At 45.7% G+C, this 17,904-nt stretch overlaps 1 protein-coding gene across 11 annotated transcripts in view; it reads left to right on the top strand.

Annotated features, from left to right (window-relative positions):
• Positions 1-14,671, top strand: part of LOC117775458 (girdin-like) — a 61,167-nt gene extending 46,496 nt beyond the window's left edge. The window contains exons 24-38 of one of the 11 annotated variants that reach the window (XR_004616268.1): positions 1,171-1,448; positions 1,660-1,803; positions 2,177-2,363; positions 2,838-2,983; positions 3,068-3,160; positions 3,579-3,781; positions 4,310-4,357; positions 5,884-5,961; positions 7,584-7,820; positions 7,985-8,035; positions 9,739-9,831; positions 10,137-10,417; positions 10,664-11,120; positions 12,774-12,884; positions 13,519-14,671. Coding sequence is in view for 10 of the 11 variants with exons in the window: in XM_034608591.1 (XP_034464482.1) it covers positions 1,171-1,448; positions 1,660-1,803; positions 2,177-2,363; positions 2,838-2,983; positions 3,068-3,160; positions 3,579-3,781; positions 4,310-4,357; positions 5,884-5,961; positions 7,584-7,820; positions 7,985-8,035; positions 9,739-9,831; positions 10,137-10,417; positions 10,664-11,584 (2,760 nt within the window). In the remaining variant the exon portion in view is untranslated. Of the gene's footprint in view, positions 1-1,170; positions 1,449-1,659; positions 1,804-2,176; positions 2,364-2,837; positions 2,984-3,067; positions 3,161-3,578; positions 3,782-4,309; positions 4,358-5,883; positions 5,962-7,583; positions 7,821-7,984; positions 8,036-9,738; positions 9,832-10,136; positions 10,418-10,663 lie in introns of all 11 variants that reach the window. The other 10 variants (XM_034608601.1, XM_034608600.1, XM_034608592.1 and 7 more) reach the window with 10 other exon arrangements.
• Positions 14,672-17,904: the final 3,233 nt, after the last annotated feature.

Below are 17,904 nucleotides of genomic sequence, written 5' to 3'. Positions count from 1 at the left end.
GAAAAGGCTGAAAGCACAAGCAAGCAGGGACGGGATGGTGACCACATTTACACAATTAACAATTATAGGACTGCAACAGAATCCGAATAATCAGGCTACTATCTATGGCTAACACACACACACACACACACACACACACACACACACACACACACACACACACACACACACACACACACACACACACAAACTATGAACACTAGGTTCAGAGTTGATTCTTGGCACAAATCAAACCTCCAGGTTGTGGCTGCACTTGATCATCTTGCATCATCATTGAAATTCTACTGTAAATTACACGATAAATGCACAATAAACTTATATCGGAGCATTTGTAAGATAGATATCTACAATAAAGATATGACTATACTCATCATAGCATTTAATACAATCAAAGATAAATTCCTGTAATATACTGTATGTATATATATATATTTCAGTTATACACGACACAGGCTGCTCTCTGTAATTCCCTGTTGATACAGTTGTCAGGCTGCTCAGCTCCCTGCTGTGGATTTAGACTTGTTCTCCCTGTTTGGCAGCGATTCAAACCCTTCTTATGGGCGACAGGGTTTGCACTGACCCATCAGAAGCTTCTAGCTGTTTCCGCAGGTTGTTCTGTGTCTCTTGATGTGGAAAGTGTGTGAGAGCATATGTTAGACAGGTGTGTGTGTGTGTGTGTGTGTGTGTGTGTGTGTGTGTGTGTGTGTGTGTGTGTGTGTGTGTGTGTGTGTGTGTGTGTGTGTGTGTGTGTGTGTGTGTGTGTGTGTGTGTGTGTGTGTGTGTGTGTGTCGGTACAGAAAGTGTGTCAGCACCTGTTTGTGTGTGGGTGTGTCAAAGGTTCAACACTCTATGATGACTGAAGGGGGATTTGAGACGAGGAAATCACTGTGACCACAAAGGAAACATGAAAAGAAACGGTTTTCCTGCTGGTTTTCTGTCGATGTCCATGACCACAACAAGAGAGAAGAAACCAAATAGAGACATAGCGCCCCCTATAGACTTAAACAGCAATAAAGTCTACTTACAATACCTTGTTTTTCTTTGGTGTTTGATTTGAGGAGCCCAGTCATTGTTTTCACAATCCATTTCCCTCCGTACTCATCCCTTTTTTCACCTCTTCTTCCAAACCTCCCTCCTCACTAAATTCTTCTCCTCCGTTGTCTCCGTCAGGTGGAGAACTCCACCCTGAACTCGCGGAGCGGCGCCCTCATGGCCCAGAACGCCCAGCTGCAGACTCAGCAGAGCAGCGTGGAGGGCGAGCGCGAGGGAGCGCTGAGGGAGAAGGAGGAGCTGAGGTCCACCTACGAGCTGCTCCTCCGCGACCACGAGAAGCTGGCGGCGCTGCACGAGAGGCAGGCGGTGGAGTACGAGGCCCTGATCGGGAAGCACGGGGGCCTGAAGACCTCCCACAAGAGCCTGGAGCAGCAGCACAGGGACCTGGAGGACCGGTGAGGGGGGGGCGGGCACACGCTCAAACAACCACACCACTTTGACCTTCTTTATCTTATGAGGGGAACCACGGAACAATCATTAAAATCAACCACGCTGAGGAACTAGAGGAACAAGAGGAATCTGCACACCCCTATGATAATGAAAATATATCTGCTTTGTGTTATTTCTTTGTGTAACAGTTTGTAATGTGTGTTTTCATGAACGCAGGTACAAGCAGCTGCTGCAGAGGAAGGGGGAGCTGGAGGAGCTGGAGAAGAACCTGAAGGAGCAGCAGGAGAAGATGGCGCTGGAGAATCAAACGCACAAAGACACAGCTGATCAATGCAAACTCCTCAAAGAGGAACACGATAGGTGGGATTAACCTGCGTCTATATCTTAAAAGTGTATAAATAACAATATGACTCAACCTTTAAAATCTTTTATCCCATTTACACTCTGCATTAAAATGCATATCATTGATCGTTTAGTGCTTGACCACTAAAATTTTAATGCACACTACTATTGCAGCCAATTTATAATAATGAGGATAATAATGATGATTATTATTATAATATTACTATAGAAGGAATAAGAAGAAACTTTACTTATACATTTCATCCTCAAAGTTTACGTTAAAGCTATTAAAACATTTGTGATAAAGCATTAATAGGAAAAGAAAAATAAGTTAAGCTAAGAACAGCCTCTTAATTTTTTTTTATAAAGAGCACCTCTCCTCTCTCTGCAGACTCAACAGCACCCATCGTCAGCTGGTGAGGGACAATGAGAACCTGCAGCTGGACCACAAGAACACAAAGACCCAGTTGAACAGCGCCAAGCTGGATCAGACCAAGCTGGAGGCCGAGTTCTCCAAACTGAAGGAGCAGTTCCAGCAGCTGGACATCACCTCCACCAAGCTCACCAACCAGTGTGAAGTGAGGAGAGACTCCTTCTCATCTCGTCGCGTCTCTCCTCTTTTTTTATAAATTTTTTATTTACATTATTTCCAAACGTGTACAATAGCCACGATCAATAGGTAAACAGCAATACAAGCTTACATGTACACTGAGTTACTCATATCCCCATTCCCTCCATCCACCTGTGCACCCAGGTAGACAAGACAACACAAAGACAGAAAGTTATTATCATTATTAATAATGATTATAAAATTAACAAGAGTGGCAGAAATATACATAACTGCAAATTTCAATAATTTCGAAAGTTTATGGTGACGTTGTCCAGTTATTCCTCAAATCTAGAAATGTCTCCTCTCCTCTCCTCTCTCCTTCTCTTCTCTCTAATTCTACAAACAGCTTCTTAAGTCAACTGTGTTGTGGATGGTTTATTGTATTTGAGCCAGGTATCGGAACATCTCTTTAATATGTGTGTGTGTGTGTGTGTGTGTGTAGTTGTTGAGCCAGCTGAAAGGAAACCTGGAGGAGGAGAATCGTCACCTGTTGGATCAGATCCAGACTCTGATGCTGCAGAATCGCACCCTGCTGGAACAGACCATGGAGAGCAAAGACCTGTTCCACGTGGAGCAAAGACAATACATGTAAACACGTCGTCTGTTTGTATCCCAACAATATGTTTTTAGATTTGTTGCATTTTCACTCTCGTCTCACCTCTTCTGTTTCAGAGACAAGCTAAATGAGCTGAGGAGACAGAAGGAGAAGCTGGAGGAGAAGATCATGGACCAGTACAAGTTCTACGACCCCTCACCTCCACGCAGGTAAACAGCAACTTCATCAAGTTACATCATTAAAAAAAGATGTAGTTTGTTTGGCCTGTGGTGACGCTGGTTCAGTGACGCATACAAATCAGTGTATCGTGTGTGTGATGTAAAACATCATGTCTGCTTGTTGACTCTTATCTCCAAGGGGAGGGAACGGCAGAAAACGCTCCGACTGCAGCTTCAGGAAAGAGAAGCATCAAATATGAATGGTCTGCAGAGTTTTAAACGTCTGTTTACTGCAGGGTTTTTATCTTGAGAGGCTGAAATCAAGCCTGAACACACAGGAAACAGATCAGACAGTTAAAAAGCTTCCAACATCTATATTCCTTTTTATTAACCTCGTTGCTCGTCTGTTTCCCGGTAGAGTCTCTGTCTCACTCTCTGTCTCACTCCTTGTCTCGTCTCTGCTCCGTAGGCGCGGCAACTGGATCACTCTGAAGATGAGGAAGCTCATAAAGCCGAAGAGCCGCGAGAGGATGCGCTCGCTCACGCTGACCCCGTCCCGTTCGGAGTACGGCGACGGCTTCCTGAGCTTCCCCCCGGACAGCCAGGACAGCTCGTCCATCGGCTCCGGCTCCAACTCGCTGGACGACACGCTCACGCAGAAGAGGAGCAGCAGTGAGTACAGAGAAAACCACATCCACACAAACACAGGACGCAGAACTAAAGATTCAAAGTCAGCATAGTTACAGTTTCAAACGTGACTGAAGGAACTTTTCTGAGCATCAAGATAAATGAGACAAATCTGCTTTACAGACATAAAACACTTCAAAATAAAGTTTTGAAAAAGTTGCTCGGAAGTTCCTTTTGATGCTGAGTGTGGTTTCACTGACACATAATAATGACCCACAAATTACAAGACAACACACGACTGCTTGGTGTGTGTGTGTGTGTGTGTGTGTGTGTGTGTGTGTGTGTGTGTGTGTGTGTGTGTGTGTGTGTGTGTGTGTGTGTGTGTGTGTGTGTGTGTGTGTGTGTGTGTGTGTGTGTGTGTGTGTGTGTGAGTCTGAGTGTGTGAGAGTCTGAGTGTGTGAGTGTGTGAGAGAGAGAGACAGTGTGAGTGTGTGAGAGAGAGAGAGTCTGAGTGGGTCTCTCTCCCTCTAACTGCCCCTTTGCTTCCTTATCTCTCTCTCTCTCTCTGCGAAGGGAGGAGAGGGCAGCACCCCGTTGCCCAAGGGCAGGGTTCCACCAATGGTATGCTGCGGATGGGAAGGGTGGGCGGGGCTTGTGACCCGACTATAACGTCTCTCAGGGCATGTTTTCGTGAGTCCATCGTCTGTGTCTCTCGACCGTCCTAGAGGTTACGGCTGAGCTGTGCAGCGGCACAAGGTTGACTCCAGCACAGAACTGGTCCAGAAAGTGGACGCTCGGTGTCTGTGACATTATGTAAGGGGCCACTAAAGTATAGTTTTATTTTGAAAAGCTGTCAACCCGCTGATCTGTGCAGTTCACCTGTAAATGAGACAGAAACACCCTCTAACGTAGCAGCGAAGCTATTAAATGGTGCAATGCAATGCAGCTCCCTTCCAGTCAAAGCCACACGTTAGAGTCCAGGTTGGTCACATTCACTTGTATAGGATTGTGTGTATATATCTATAGGAGCTAATTCATGTGATGAGCCCGTTTTACTTTTCACACCAGTGGGAAATCACAGAAATTTGAGACGAGTATAAAATATTCCAGACATTTTGAGAATAATTTCGTAATATCATGGGAATAAAATACAAATTTATAGGGAAAAAAACACAATATTGGATATATAATACATAAATTATGACTTTTTCTTAATCTTTTTCCCCCTTTGGCTGAATACTCCGTCATAAATAACAATAACAATAATAAAATACTTCCTCTGTGTTTCCGGGGATCGTCTGTACTCACTGATGCTGCTCACCTGCCCTTTGACCCCTTCACTCTCCTGATTGCACCGTTTAATGCTCTCCGTCTTCTGTGTGTCATCTAGGTGTGGTAATGTTGTTGTTGTTGTTGTGTAACGTGTGTGATGCTTTGAAATCGGTTGTTAATGCGAAGTACAGCACTCATGAACATTAACATGTGAGTGTTTGTGTGTGTGGCTGATAGACTGTGTGTGTGTTTGAATAATGTGTTTACGTTATTATATTTGTTTGAATAATGTGTTTTTGTAAAAAAAAAGAAAGAAAGCCTGCCCTTATGAGTAATATTCAAGTCTGAGGTGAAGTCATTTCAATATTTTATTTATTAATATCATTATTATTTTCTTTAGAAATCTATTTCTATTTTCTTTATTCTTAATTAATAAGTGCATTAATAAATAAACTGCTCTCAAGGGTTTAAAAGCAAGAAAATGAGCAAAAGTACAAGCTCATTTCAGCTTTTTTTTCCAGATCCATTCATTTATACTAGAATTGTTAATATATTTCCATTAAATAAGCGTATTTAAGTGGTATTAAAGTGTATTTGTATAGAAATGGAATATGACAGGTGACAGCGTGTGTCAGGTTTGTGTCTGTGCTCCAGTCGAGGAGCTCAGCTCTCTCTCTGCATCCCCCCCCCCCCGGCTCTCTGTTATAAAACGTTAACCACATCCCTCTGTTCTGCCCTCCTTTTTTCTTTCTTTCTTTCTTTTTGTTTTCTTTTCCTCCACCTCCTCCGGGAATGTGCTGTCGCTCTCTCTCCACCCTGTCTGTCCGTCCGTCCGTCCTCTCTCTGTCTGTCTGTCTCTGGCTGCGCTCTGTCAGCTATAAGAAGGCTGCCTTTCATGAGGAACAGATCCAAGGACAAAGACAAGGCCAAGGCCATCTACCGGCGCTCCATGTGTAAGACCGCCGTTAGCCGCCACGCTAGCCTCCCCCCCACCCCCCACCCCCACCCCCCCGCCGCCTCCTCTCCCTGTCCTCGTCACACTAGGAGAAACAAAGAGGATCGGTCACTGATCTCGCCGTGTGTCTGCAGTGTGGGGGTGTGGCAGTTTCACGTTTCAAACCTCCTGCAGCCACTCGTTTGGATTTCCTCACATTTAATATTCATCCGATGTCTCCTAGAGATGAAGATTTATTAAAGATTCAAGTTTTGTTGCATCGTAGTCGTAGCCCCACGCTGCATTTGGTGACATCAGTGACTCGTCCTTTTTCCTAGTAACCTTAACCCCTCCGTCTCCTCCTCCTCCTCCTCCTTCGTCTGCCGCCTCCACCTCCTCCTGTAGAGTATCTACTCTTTTATCTGCGTTCACCAGTGTCACTTTCCTTTCTCTGCTAACAAGACAAACTTCACTAACTGAGTGTGAAAACAAAGCTTGAGGGTTGGTCTCACAGAACAAAAAGCATCATGGGTGAATTCTGTCTGTCGGTGTTTCTCAGTTTGACTTTCCTCTCTCGTAGTTCTGAGCCTCGTCTGTTTCAGTTTAGTGATTGTGGGAAATCACTCGGCAACGGGCAACTTATCGGGCAGCTCTGTCTCGTGGTTTCTTTTTGTTTTATGTAAACCGAATGAAAGGCTGTGTGTGTGTGTGTGTGTGTGTTCAGAGAAGCGAGTGGGGGTTTGCCTTTCATGCGCCTGTGCTGTGTTCGCTCCATCTTTGATTACAGCATGACTCTTAAAAAGAAAATCCACCAACTGCCTGATCACCGCCGCTCACACTCACCATGGAGGACTTGAAATGGAGCCTCTCTCTCCCTTTTCCTCTCTCTCTCTCTCTCTCTCTCTCTCTCTCTCTCTCTCTCTCTCTCTCTCTCTCTCTCTCTCTCTCTCTCTCTCTCTCTCTCTCTCTCAGCCTGCTGCATTTCAGATCTTATTCTGCTGACATGGACTCTCTGAGACTCTTTTATGTACATGCTGCTGCTGCTGCTCGGAGCAGCTCTGCATGTCTTCATGCTTCTCTACCATCACATACAGCTCAGTAAACAAAGTGCATAAAGACAACGGCCTTTAAATGGGAACAGCTCAATAAAGAAATAACTATCTGGCTGAGATGTTGCAGGAATGAAGGAAGAAAAACCAAGTGGCTGCCATCTTTATGCACTAACTATTTTTATTTTTTGATTATACTCTGCCTGCATGTGGCGTGAGTTCTGAAATGCTGAATGTTGCATTCTTCAAGATTAATTTATAATGACATATCAAGATAAAACCTACATATATACTACATGAAGGCATTGAGAACAAGATAAAGCTTGGAAACCTCCCGACCTCCAGCTGAATAGATTTTTAGCAAACTGTCTGCAGGACCTCGGAAATTGTAGATTTCATTTGAACCATTTTGCATCACCGAGTCACTATGTCCCACAAACTGGATGCAAAATGACTCTGACATCACATTTAAGAAAATAGTTTTATCGTCTGATTTGTCAAATGGATTTCTTACAAATCATTTGGCTTCAAAAGCTTAGACATTACTCAAGTTGAGATAAGATGTATAACTTTATTCTCTCCGTCCGTTCAGCCATGAATGACCTGCTGCAGACCATGGCGGTGGCGGGCGGCCCCGGGGCCCAGTGGGCGGGCAGTATCGAGAATCTCGAGGGCGCTGAGGCCGGAGAGGGCGGCATGACGGGGAACAGCAGGCGCGGAGGGCAGCGCATGAAGGAGCTCGCCTTCTCCACCAACGCCATCGACTGTGCGGCCCTCACCCTGCCCAGTGCGGGGCGCAGCAGGGCCAAGCACCGGCTGCAGGTCAAAGGTCAGGGTGCTGCTATTATAAGGTGTAAGAATAGATCGATGGGTATGTTTGGGATGAATGTTTCCCCTGTAAACATATAGTATAATAGTGGACGTCTGAAAATTCCTCTGATGGTGGTGAAATCGTAAAAAGCAGATGTAGCATCACTCTGGTCTGTGTTTCAGCAGGTAATGTCTCCTGCGAGGACGTTGCCTCCGACGACCCAAAGAGTCAAGGTAAGACTCGACATCAAACTGTCAAATGAAAAGGAACCTTTTAAAACCAGGAATGTGAAAAGACTTGAAAAGCTCCTAAAAAAAGAAAAGCAGGTCATGTCCCCGGTAGGTTTAATCTTCGGGCCGCGCTCCCGCTCTTCGATTAAAACCTGATCTACAGCTGGAAAAGCAATTTTTAGTGGAGAGCAAAAGAGCGAAGGGAGAGATCAGCCTCCATTGAAAGGAGGATTGACTCCACTCCAGGCTTTAGGGTGTTATCCAGGGCCGTTAATCTGTTGTCAGGCAACTATCCATCAGTTCTGTGCTGCTTTAATGTCGATGACCCAGTTGTTAAACTGCCACACAACTACTGACACACATTCTTAGCACTTACACTAAGTCTGCACCCTAACGCCATCACTGCTCTTTCTTTTAAACTATTTCTTTTATTAGATTAAATATGTTTTGTTCCCATCTACTCAAACCATTAAACCTGCATGGTCCCATGTGATCGTCACATTGGTTCCACAGGGCATCGGTGTGGAGCATTAGTGCCGAACCCGGATGCTACTTAGCTGATTATTTCCCAGAATGCACTCATAAAATCCAATACTGCCAGACGCATCGTTCCGGTGCATCTCTGTAATGGCTGGAGGAGACTGCCCTCCACTCTCACACACCGGACATTACTTATAATGTATCAGCCATTACCTCATCCACTACAGATGGTATTATAGGCAAAGTCTTAAAACCATCTCTATGTAACTTTAACTGGGCAACAGCGCCCCCTGCAGGCACACATGGTGATTAATTCTGCACAACTGAACAGTGGATATTACCCACAATCCCCAGCTTGAACCAGAAGAGTTGCCGCTGTGCTTTAGGATTCTTCTTCTTTAGGAACAGGCATTATTCAACATTTTCACCATTTTCCCAGTGACTTATTCATGCATCTTGATAAAAAAAAAAGGCATATTTAGGGAGCTGGTATTTATAAGTGTGTGAAATGTGGTGCAGCTTGATTGAATCTAAGGACACTCTGAAGCTATTCTAGTTCATGTATGCATCTGTGTGTGTATCGTATCAGGCCTGCGGGTGTGTAGCAGTGCTTTGGCTCTGCATCCTTCCCCTGTGGAGCGTTAGGTACAGAGCGCCCTGTAGCATCTGTAGTAAGAGACAACTTCTTGGCACTGAATCCACACTGAGCCACGGTGGTTTGATACCGATCAGTGATGTGAAGGCTCTTTTTAAATCGTCATTTGCAGTCGCCCATGTCCTGAAAAAAGCAGTTTGAGATGATTTCACAGTCTCTGGTTTCCTCTCGACAAACACAGGAAAGAGCAAAGTCTTTTTCCTTCCTCTCACTTTCTACTTCTACCATTTCTCCTTTTATTACTAATGATCTCCATCGGCCTGTTATCCAGCCCCGGGTCTATCAGTTCTCCTTCCCCCTGGATTATGGCGTCCTGTTCCTCTCTGTCAGTAGCTTTCGTTCCGACCTCTTGTGGATGCGGCCTGGCACTCGGCCACCCTCCTTGTCCCTGTGCCTGGCAGCTGCCATCTGCTGCCCCAGCAGGAGGCGTCCTCTCAAACTGTCGGCGTGTGCCTACGTGTTACTCTTTGTGTTGCTGCACGTCGTAGACGATACATGGATGTGTATATGCAACCTAACTGTGTGTCTATTGGTGCGTGTGCATGTGTCTTCCCTCTTATCCCTCACCCAGCCACCGCCAGACCCTCCAGTCTCCATAGCAACAGGACCACCAGTAGTAATAGTAACAATAACTCCCACCTCACTTCTCCTCTAGAGGGCAAAGGTACGCACCACCTTCCCTTGATCCCCCTCCTCCCCCTCCTCCCCCTCTCAACCTCTCTTTCCATCCTCTTTCACTCCCTTTGTCTTTTTCCTAAATGTCTTTATTTATCTCTCTATGGTTTAAAAAGTCGAGAAAAGCTTAAATCTCAAGCAGCAAAAGCAAATAACATTAAAGTATTATTTGAGCATTTTAAAATACATTTCTCTTCAATTATCAAATACATTACTTTACATATTGGGTAAAAATATATACCGTTGTAAAAGCAAAATGTCTCCATGGTCTAATCAGAGCTCCCGTCCCCACAGGCACGTTGAACGGCAGCCTCAGCCGCCCGCACAGCGAGAGCAGCGGCGAGTTCAGCCTGAGCTTAGACCAGGAGGTGTGGTCGAGCAGCGGCAGCAGCCCCGTCCAGCAGCCCACCTCCTCGCGCTCCTCCCACCAGAGCCCCCTGCAGCTGCGCAGGTCACTCGACCCGGCCGGCGCCGCAGGGAGCCCCGGACAAACCCAGATCAGGAAGACGGGATCCCCGACCAACGAGGTGCTCTCCCTGCAACAGTTCCTGGACGAGGGCATTGATCCTGCAGAGGTGAGGCCTCGAACTTTCTGTTCGATCAAAACTTGCTCATAAAGTAGACTGAACTCAAGAGATTCTCAGCTATGACCAGGCTGGTTTGCAGATATTTACAACCTCAAATGACAGAGAAATGCAGCAGATAGAGATTTTTGGAGTCAAATGAATGAATATATACTTAAATATTCAACAAAAACGTTCTTTGATAGAGCTGTACACCATGTGTTTGATGGTGTTGTACTATTCCTCTGTCTTCTGTAGTCTGGCAGTCAGGAGAACCTCACTGTGGACTCGCCTCGCCTCTCCACCTCCTCCGAGCACGTGCAGAAGGAACGCACAACTACCACAAAGGGCCGCGGCATATTACGCTCCGCCAGCGGGAGAGCGGCTCCGGTCAGCTCCGAACGCCCGCCCAGATCCACGGGACAGCCGGGGCGCCCCACCCTGCGGAAGGCGGAGAGCACCCGAGTTAGAGGCTCCGTCCCAATGCGCTCCAGCCTCTCCTCGCAGGGCAAAGCCACGTCCGTCTCCGAGCGCCTGGACTCGACCTCCTCCACGCTGCCCCGTGCCAGCAGCGTCATTTCCACGGCCGAAGGCTCCACGCGCCGCACCAGCATCCACGACCTGCTCTTGAAGGACAACCGGCAGCCCGTGTCGGTCGACGTTTCTCCTCCCATCGCCTCCACCAAGGCTGGGGTACGCTCCAAGCCTACAGCCAGTGAGTACCCCCCCGACAGCTCCAACCTAAAGGGACCCCTCATCACCACCGCCCCCCTGCCCAAGTCCCTCAGCTTACCCTGCCATAGCTTGGAGGACCCCGACCTCTCCACCCTCGAGTCCTTCCTCGGCCCTTCCTTCACCGTAGAGTCCGTGTTCATGGACTCCATTTTTAGCGAGTCAGGGGGCAAAAACCTCCCCTTCCTGTCTCTAAACCCCACCCTAGTCAGCAACATCAGCGGGCCGCCTGTTACAAATAAACCCCCACCTGCCGCACCCGTCCCAAACCACGACTCCACCCAAAACCAGACCCCTCCCTGCCAATCTAACGGCCAAACGAGATCCGACCCGGCCAGTCCGGAAGCCTGTAACGAGGGCGTCGACCCCAGTCAGGAGAATAATTCGGACCAGTCACTGAACCCAGAGGACAACCAGTCCCTGTGGTACGAGTACGGGTGTGTGTGAATGACGAGGAGGGTCCGGCTCGCTGATCCGACTTAAAGAACGGACGGACAAATCCTCCTCCTCCTCCTCTGCATGTATTTATCAGAGCACTGTCTGTCTCTGTGTGGTGGATTGGTTTCCATGGTGCTGACTGGTGATTTGTTTTGTTTTGTTTTTGTCACCTCCTTTTTTTTCTGTCCCGGACTTTGAATGTTCCTCCGTCCAACAGCCGTCACCACGTTGTCCTCATCCGATCTGTGTCACTGGCTAACAACCATCATCTGCTTTAGTGGGATCTGTTCATATTTCTGTTTAGAGCTTGAATGGTGAATTAGCCTCCAGAGACTCAGCCCCAAAAGTAAACCAGTTAAAAAAAAATCAAAGCATTGCAATGTGGGACAAATAATATATTCACTTGTGGTTTTTATCATAATGTTTTATGGGAGTGTTTTTTGTTTTTGTGTGCTTCACTTACCTGCATGGCTTCGTTCTGTCTCAGTCATTTTGATTCCTGTGATCAAAATGATCCTCTTTTTGTTTCCTTTGAGTGTGAACTGTGTGTGTTTTGTTTTTTTTTGTACATTTTCTTGTATTTTCTTTTGCATATATTAACTGGAGACCTTTTGGATGATGGGCTTCGACCTGGTTGACTTTGTGGGCTGGTGACAAAATGATGCAGCTTCATTCTCTCAGCGATCTGAGCGGAGGACTGAGTTCAGTGAAAGTTCACGGTGACGTTAGAGGAACACGAGGAGAGCGATTATTATGCTTCAGGCACTTTTTGACAGAGTTACAGAAACGGAGGCGTCAGAGTAAGATGAGGATAGTTTTGTCTCATCGTTGTGGGAATGAAGCTCACATCATTTCTTTGGGTATCTGGAAACTTTAAACATCCCGACGCACCACACCGAGAGAATGGATATTATTTGATTATGTATTTTTCGATTGACAAGATCTTGTACAGATTGTTTTAAGTTATAATCAAAGACGAGCACTGCGTAACGTGCTGACGCTCATGGAACCGTCTGCGTCTGGATCCTTATTTATTTCTGCTTTTTGTTTTGTTGTTGCTTTTCACTTTGCAGTGTCCGTTCTGAAGTTGCATGATTGTATTTATCTCGAATCCAGACGTTCAGGCTGGTGCAAGGAAGATGAAAATGTTCTGCTCACTGTCCACAGATGTAACATGAACATTGCCTTTGTCCTACAGATGAGGAGGGCAGAAAGTCTAAGAGCAGGAGCGGGGAGCAAAGCTGCTAAACCCTGCCTCCCCCCCCCCCCACACACCCTGGTCTGTCTGGTAACATGCTGTGAGCGCGTGGTGAGTGAGTGCTGCCCGAGCGGGAGGAATAAGGGGTTGTGGTGGTGGTGGGGTGGGGGTGCAGCATGGTCTCCATGGGAACCTAAAACATGGTGTAACAGATGTCGTCCATCCTGCCGTGCACTTGCCTCCCCTGCTTCTCTAAGCTGTCCCCCCCCCCCCCCACTGTCCCGTCCCACTGTCCCTGTGCTGCCAAACGCCTGCCCAGAGCCTGACGGGACCCGGTCTGCATGGCATATGGGCCGTCTCTTCCCACGCTGCTCTGAGTGGAGGAACACTCGAGCTCCCAAGTCCCCCAGAAAGAGGAGTCCCATGACTCCAGCCGCTCCGCACCCCTCCTCCCTGAAGTTACATGTGTCCCTCTGCTTAAGAAAAGTAGTCCCATTTACCGCGTACTGTGGCTGCATGGCTTTGGTGTAGCGCTGAAATCCCTCCTCCCTTGACACTGCATGTAGACCCAGGCTGGCTGCTGTCTCCTCTTGTTCGTCACTCACAATCTTAACTGAAACAATTTCTGACTTTTAACCTTCTTCTTTCTATTTTCCTCCACCTGTCCTCCTTCACTTTTTCTAATCTGTGCCCTTCTCTTTCTTCTCGGACTCTTTCCGCTCCTCTTTGCCTGCCTGGGACTCAGAGAGAGAGGTGGCCTTGGAGCTGTGTGTCTGAAGCCTAGTAGAGTTAATCTGCTGAGACCGTCTACAGTGAGAAAAGATTGTATATCCCAGTTTTTTTTTTTTTAATCCAGGACACTTCAGTAGAGAAAAGTAACCTCCTGCTCTGTTTTGTTTTTCTTCCTTGAATCAAGGAAACGGCAGAAAAATACTAGAAAATGTTGCGGTGACAGTTTTTTTTTTTTTTCTTCCTCTGAAGTCTGCTGTGGCAGATTGCACTGCCACGTGTCGGACTCTGAGATGTGCACTAGTCTCTGCGGACTAAGGTTAAAGTGCCAATGTTCACTCGACAGCCAAAAGGGCGATTTTCAAACCAGACTGATGTCTCCATGTTGGACCTTCTGTGACAGCCGGACCTTCTTCTGCCCGATGCCATGATATTTGAAATAAATATTGCTTTTTTTTTTTCAAACGGGCGACACAAAACTCATCACTTACTGCGGATCTTACGAACCGTTTTGCAACGCATGACAGCACAAACATTTCAGACTCAATCTGCCATCGTCAGACTGACGAATCACAATCTGCATGGAGCAATCAATCCATCAATCAGCCAATCATCCCCCTTCCTTTGTCCGGTCAAAGGTTTGAGTCCAGTGGGGATTTCTACTCGCCAGGATGCCAAAAGGACTGGAAGCCATGGCAGCTGTGTGATTGGCGTGTGCTGCCTGCCAATGACGGTTGTGTGATCTGAGAGACTTTTTGGGGATTGTTCCAGGTCACCTATACGACAGAGAAACACCCTTCATCTTAGCTTAAATTATATATATATATATCATCATACAGTAGCTCATTGATCTAATCACACTGCATCATCTCATCTATCGCTTCCTATCCTGCTCTGAAAATATTAGTAAAGACAGTAAAAGCACACTGACGGTTCATAGACAGCATCACAGTCTCTGGTGTGGACTCTGTGAAGCACCGTTCATCAATGGGACCGGACCACTGGACTGTAGGTGACCTGTAACTCGCCCGGTGCATTTACAGAACATGTGCACATTTCTGTTGCTGTGATGTTGAACATGATAGATGAAGATGAAGAGACCCAGTGTTTTTCTCCTTTTCCACTTTTACATAAACCCATTTGATGTAATTAAAACTCATCAAGACGAATGTGTGCCGTGTGTTTAATGCCCAGTTGTCCACACTGTTCCTAGTGTTCCAACAAGGTCAGCAAGGAACATGCACTCTTACATAATCCATGCACATGTAGAAAAATGTCCTTATGAAACATATTTGATGACAAAATATGCTTTTCCATTTCATATGAAACTTGTGCAGTATTCTATTCATTTTAACATCTTTGAAAGAAATCCTACCGTGTTGCATCTTTGCGATGTTGTAGTGTTGAATCACACTCAGCTGCCAGTTTATTAGGAACACCCAGTTAAAACAGGCCTGCAGTCAATTCCACCTTCATTATGGATTCATCAGTTTTTGTTGAAACTCTTCAAGGTGTGAACATAACTTTACAACTATTTTGGAAGCTGTAGGTTGTGGTGCCATTAAATTAAAAGTGGTGGAAAGTATCAGAGTACATTTACTCAGGTGCCGCACTTCAGTACAGCTCTGAGGTACTTTTACTTTAAGTATATTCATTCTATGCTACTTTCTACCACAGTTTATTTCACACTGAGTACCCCACTTTGACTTTAAGAGTTCAAAATCGACTTAACTCAGCTCCCTCAGTCAACTACCATATAAAAGTGCTGCTAACATAATTATGCATTAATAACAGTAACATGAAGAAGAACAAACACACTTGATAGTTTTAAACGTATGACTTTTATTAACTGTTTGGTCATGCAAAAAATCCAGCATCCAATTGAAACTCAGAGTATAGACGTATGCAGCCTCTTTAGTATCAGGTTACAATGCAATAAACGTACTGACAGAGGATTAGGGTTTACGAGCTAAGGCTTCTCTAATCTTTATGCATTTTAATGTGAGATAACATCGCTGGATTTCAAAACCTCACACGGACCCATTTCATAACCTCAAGGATGCAAGTAACATAGATTTTCATTTCTCTATCAAGTAAACAGTGAAAAAAATGACCAGAAAGTAGACATGCATACTTCTTCCATTTGTAAAAATGCATATATAGTGTGGCTGCTGAAGATCGTGGTGGTTTCACTTTTCCCCTTTTCCACATTTGTTTTAAGCTTTTGCAAGAATCTTTTTGTTTCCCTCACTTCAGTCACGTACGGTTTTAATCTGATATTTATTACATATTTGCCAAAGTATCTGAACTCAGTTTGTCTAAACTTTTGCATTTTTGAAAGTAAAGTTTATATGAAGAAAGACAACAGAGGAGAAGCTGCTTCAGCTGCGGTGAATAAACTCTTGTTTGTGCCATTAGCCTGAAGTTTATGTGTAAAGTTTAGATCTGGTCTTGTTTACTATAAAGTAAAAATAATTATAAATTTGACATTGCAATAAATCTCAGCAGCTGAAACAAGGAGTTTATTCTGTCAAACTTCAGGCAATTTACGAGACAATTACCACTTAATTGTGACAATTACTTAAGTTTTTTTCAGGGTACAAAAATTCAGATTTCACATGAAATGTCCCAAACGGTAAATTAGATGATTAGAGATTATACAAAAACCCTGCAAGTCACTCATATTACATGGGTCATTTTTAAATCTTAAGTTTACACCATATTTCAAGATTTTATTAATTTACCAGCTGCCAAATCTTCAGATTGAAATTGATTTCTCAGGAAAAATGTAGTTAATATTAATAATGGTAAGTTATCATGAACATCTGTCTTTCTTGCTTTTAACGTCTTCATATTGTTCAAACAACTTGATAAAACCATCCAGATACTTTGGCAAACTCATGATTCGGCCAGTTTTAGATAACGGGTGAAGTTAAACTGCATCTTACTCTGTAATCTAAAACATTCCCACGACTGCGCGACAACACACACACACACACAATGAAAAGAAAAGCATCTCATGTCGGTGGCATCAACAGACAACAGGCCCAGAGCCCACAGCACAGACAGAACCACTAAGAGCCATAAAAAAAACATCACATCGTCTCAGTACTGATTTTAAAAACGCTTTGTTGTCATGATGCAAAAAGTGTTGGTGAGTGGGGGGGGGGGGGGGTTGCACAGTTTTCATGGCGTGTCAGATATGTCACAACACTCAGAGAGAAGTTACAGCAGGACGGTGCCACAGACACACGATTCACGACAGCGTTAAAAATCTTCTGGACTGCGTCAGTGCGCACGCAGAGACGTGATATGTGGTGAAGTGGAGCATCGTGGTGGTTTGTGAGCATCAGCCCAACCCCGGTGCACGAGTTACCATGGAGACGGGACAGACGGCAGGCACAAAGTCACACGCTCACAAAGTTTCTACGACACGGTGAAAGGAAAACAGTTGAACCACTGACACGTGTTCTGTCCATAAAGCGAGAATCTCTGCTCTCATGTGCTTTTGTAATGATGTGTCTCAATAGGATAATAAGTGTTTCTGCCCCGAGGATTCAGCATCAACACAAACACAAAAAAAGGGGTTGTGTTGATCTTGGCCTCCCTTCGCTTCAACCCCCAAATTCTTTTATCGTTGTAGCTAAAACAAGTGATCAAAAATATCAACATCCAAACACTAACTACCACATTTACAACAGAAACTGACACAAGGGACCGAATCCACTGATTGCCATGAGCGAAGGTCCCAGGACCCTCGAGCCGACGCAGCCCTCTTTCCCTTTACGCCCTCAACATGCTTTTAATATCGTACTTCACACAGAAGAACAGCGAGCCAAGACGGACGACATACACACTTTAAGAAACACAATCCAAACTAGAGACAGGTATGAGGGGGACATCGTCCTCGTCACACAGGACAACCGGAGGGTGAAGGTCACAGGGGTGACACGTGCCGAGTGCGAAAGGCGGGAATGATGGAAGCAGACGGGTGGTGGTGGGGGGGGGGTGGGGGGGGGGGGGGTGGACGAGCGGAACCTGAAGTTGCAGAAAGGTTCGCTCCCTCGGACGAGCAAACACAACAGCATCGAGTCTCTAAGTGTCGGTGCGGAAACAGTTCAGGCCGTTAGATCAGACGAGTCATGCTTCACACCAAACAACACATTTAAACACGTACAACTAAGATGGTGGTGTTGCTGTGTGTGTGTGTGTGTGTTTGTGTGTGTGTGTGTGTGTCTGTGTGTGTCTGTGCGTGTCTGTGCCGGGAGGAGCTTTTAGGATCTGGCGCCACCAAGTGTAGACTCCAAACACTGGAGGCCTAGACGGACGGGGGAGCCTGCAACTTCAGGAGGAACTGGCCTGGATGAGGCTCAACCCGAAAGCACAGGGTTAGTTAGTGTGT

The sequence above is a fragment of the Hippoglossus hippoglossus genome, chromosome 15 (genome assembly GCF_009819705.1).
Source record: "Hippoglossus hippoglossus isolate fHipHip1 chromosome 15, fHipHip1.pri, whole genome shotgun sequence".
NCBI lineage: Eukaryota > Metazoa > Chordata > Actinopteri > Pleuronectiformes > Pleuronectidae > Hippoglossus > Hippoglossus hippoglossus.
Note: the sequence above shows the minus strand (reverse complement) of the source record. Positions and strands in the feature narration are given on the sequence as shown.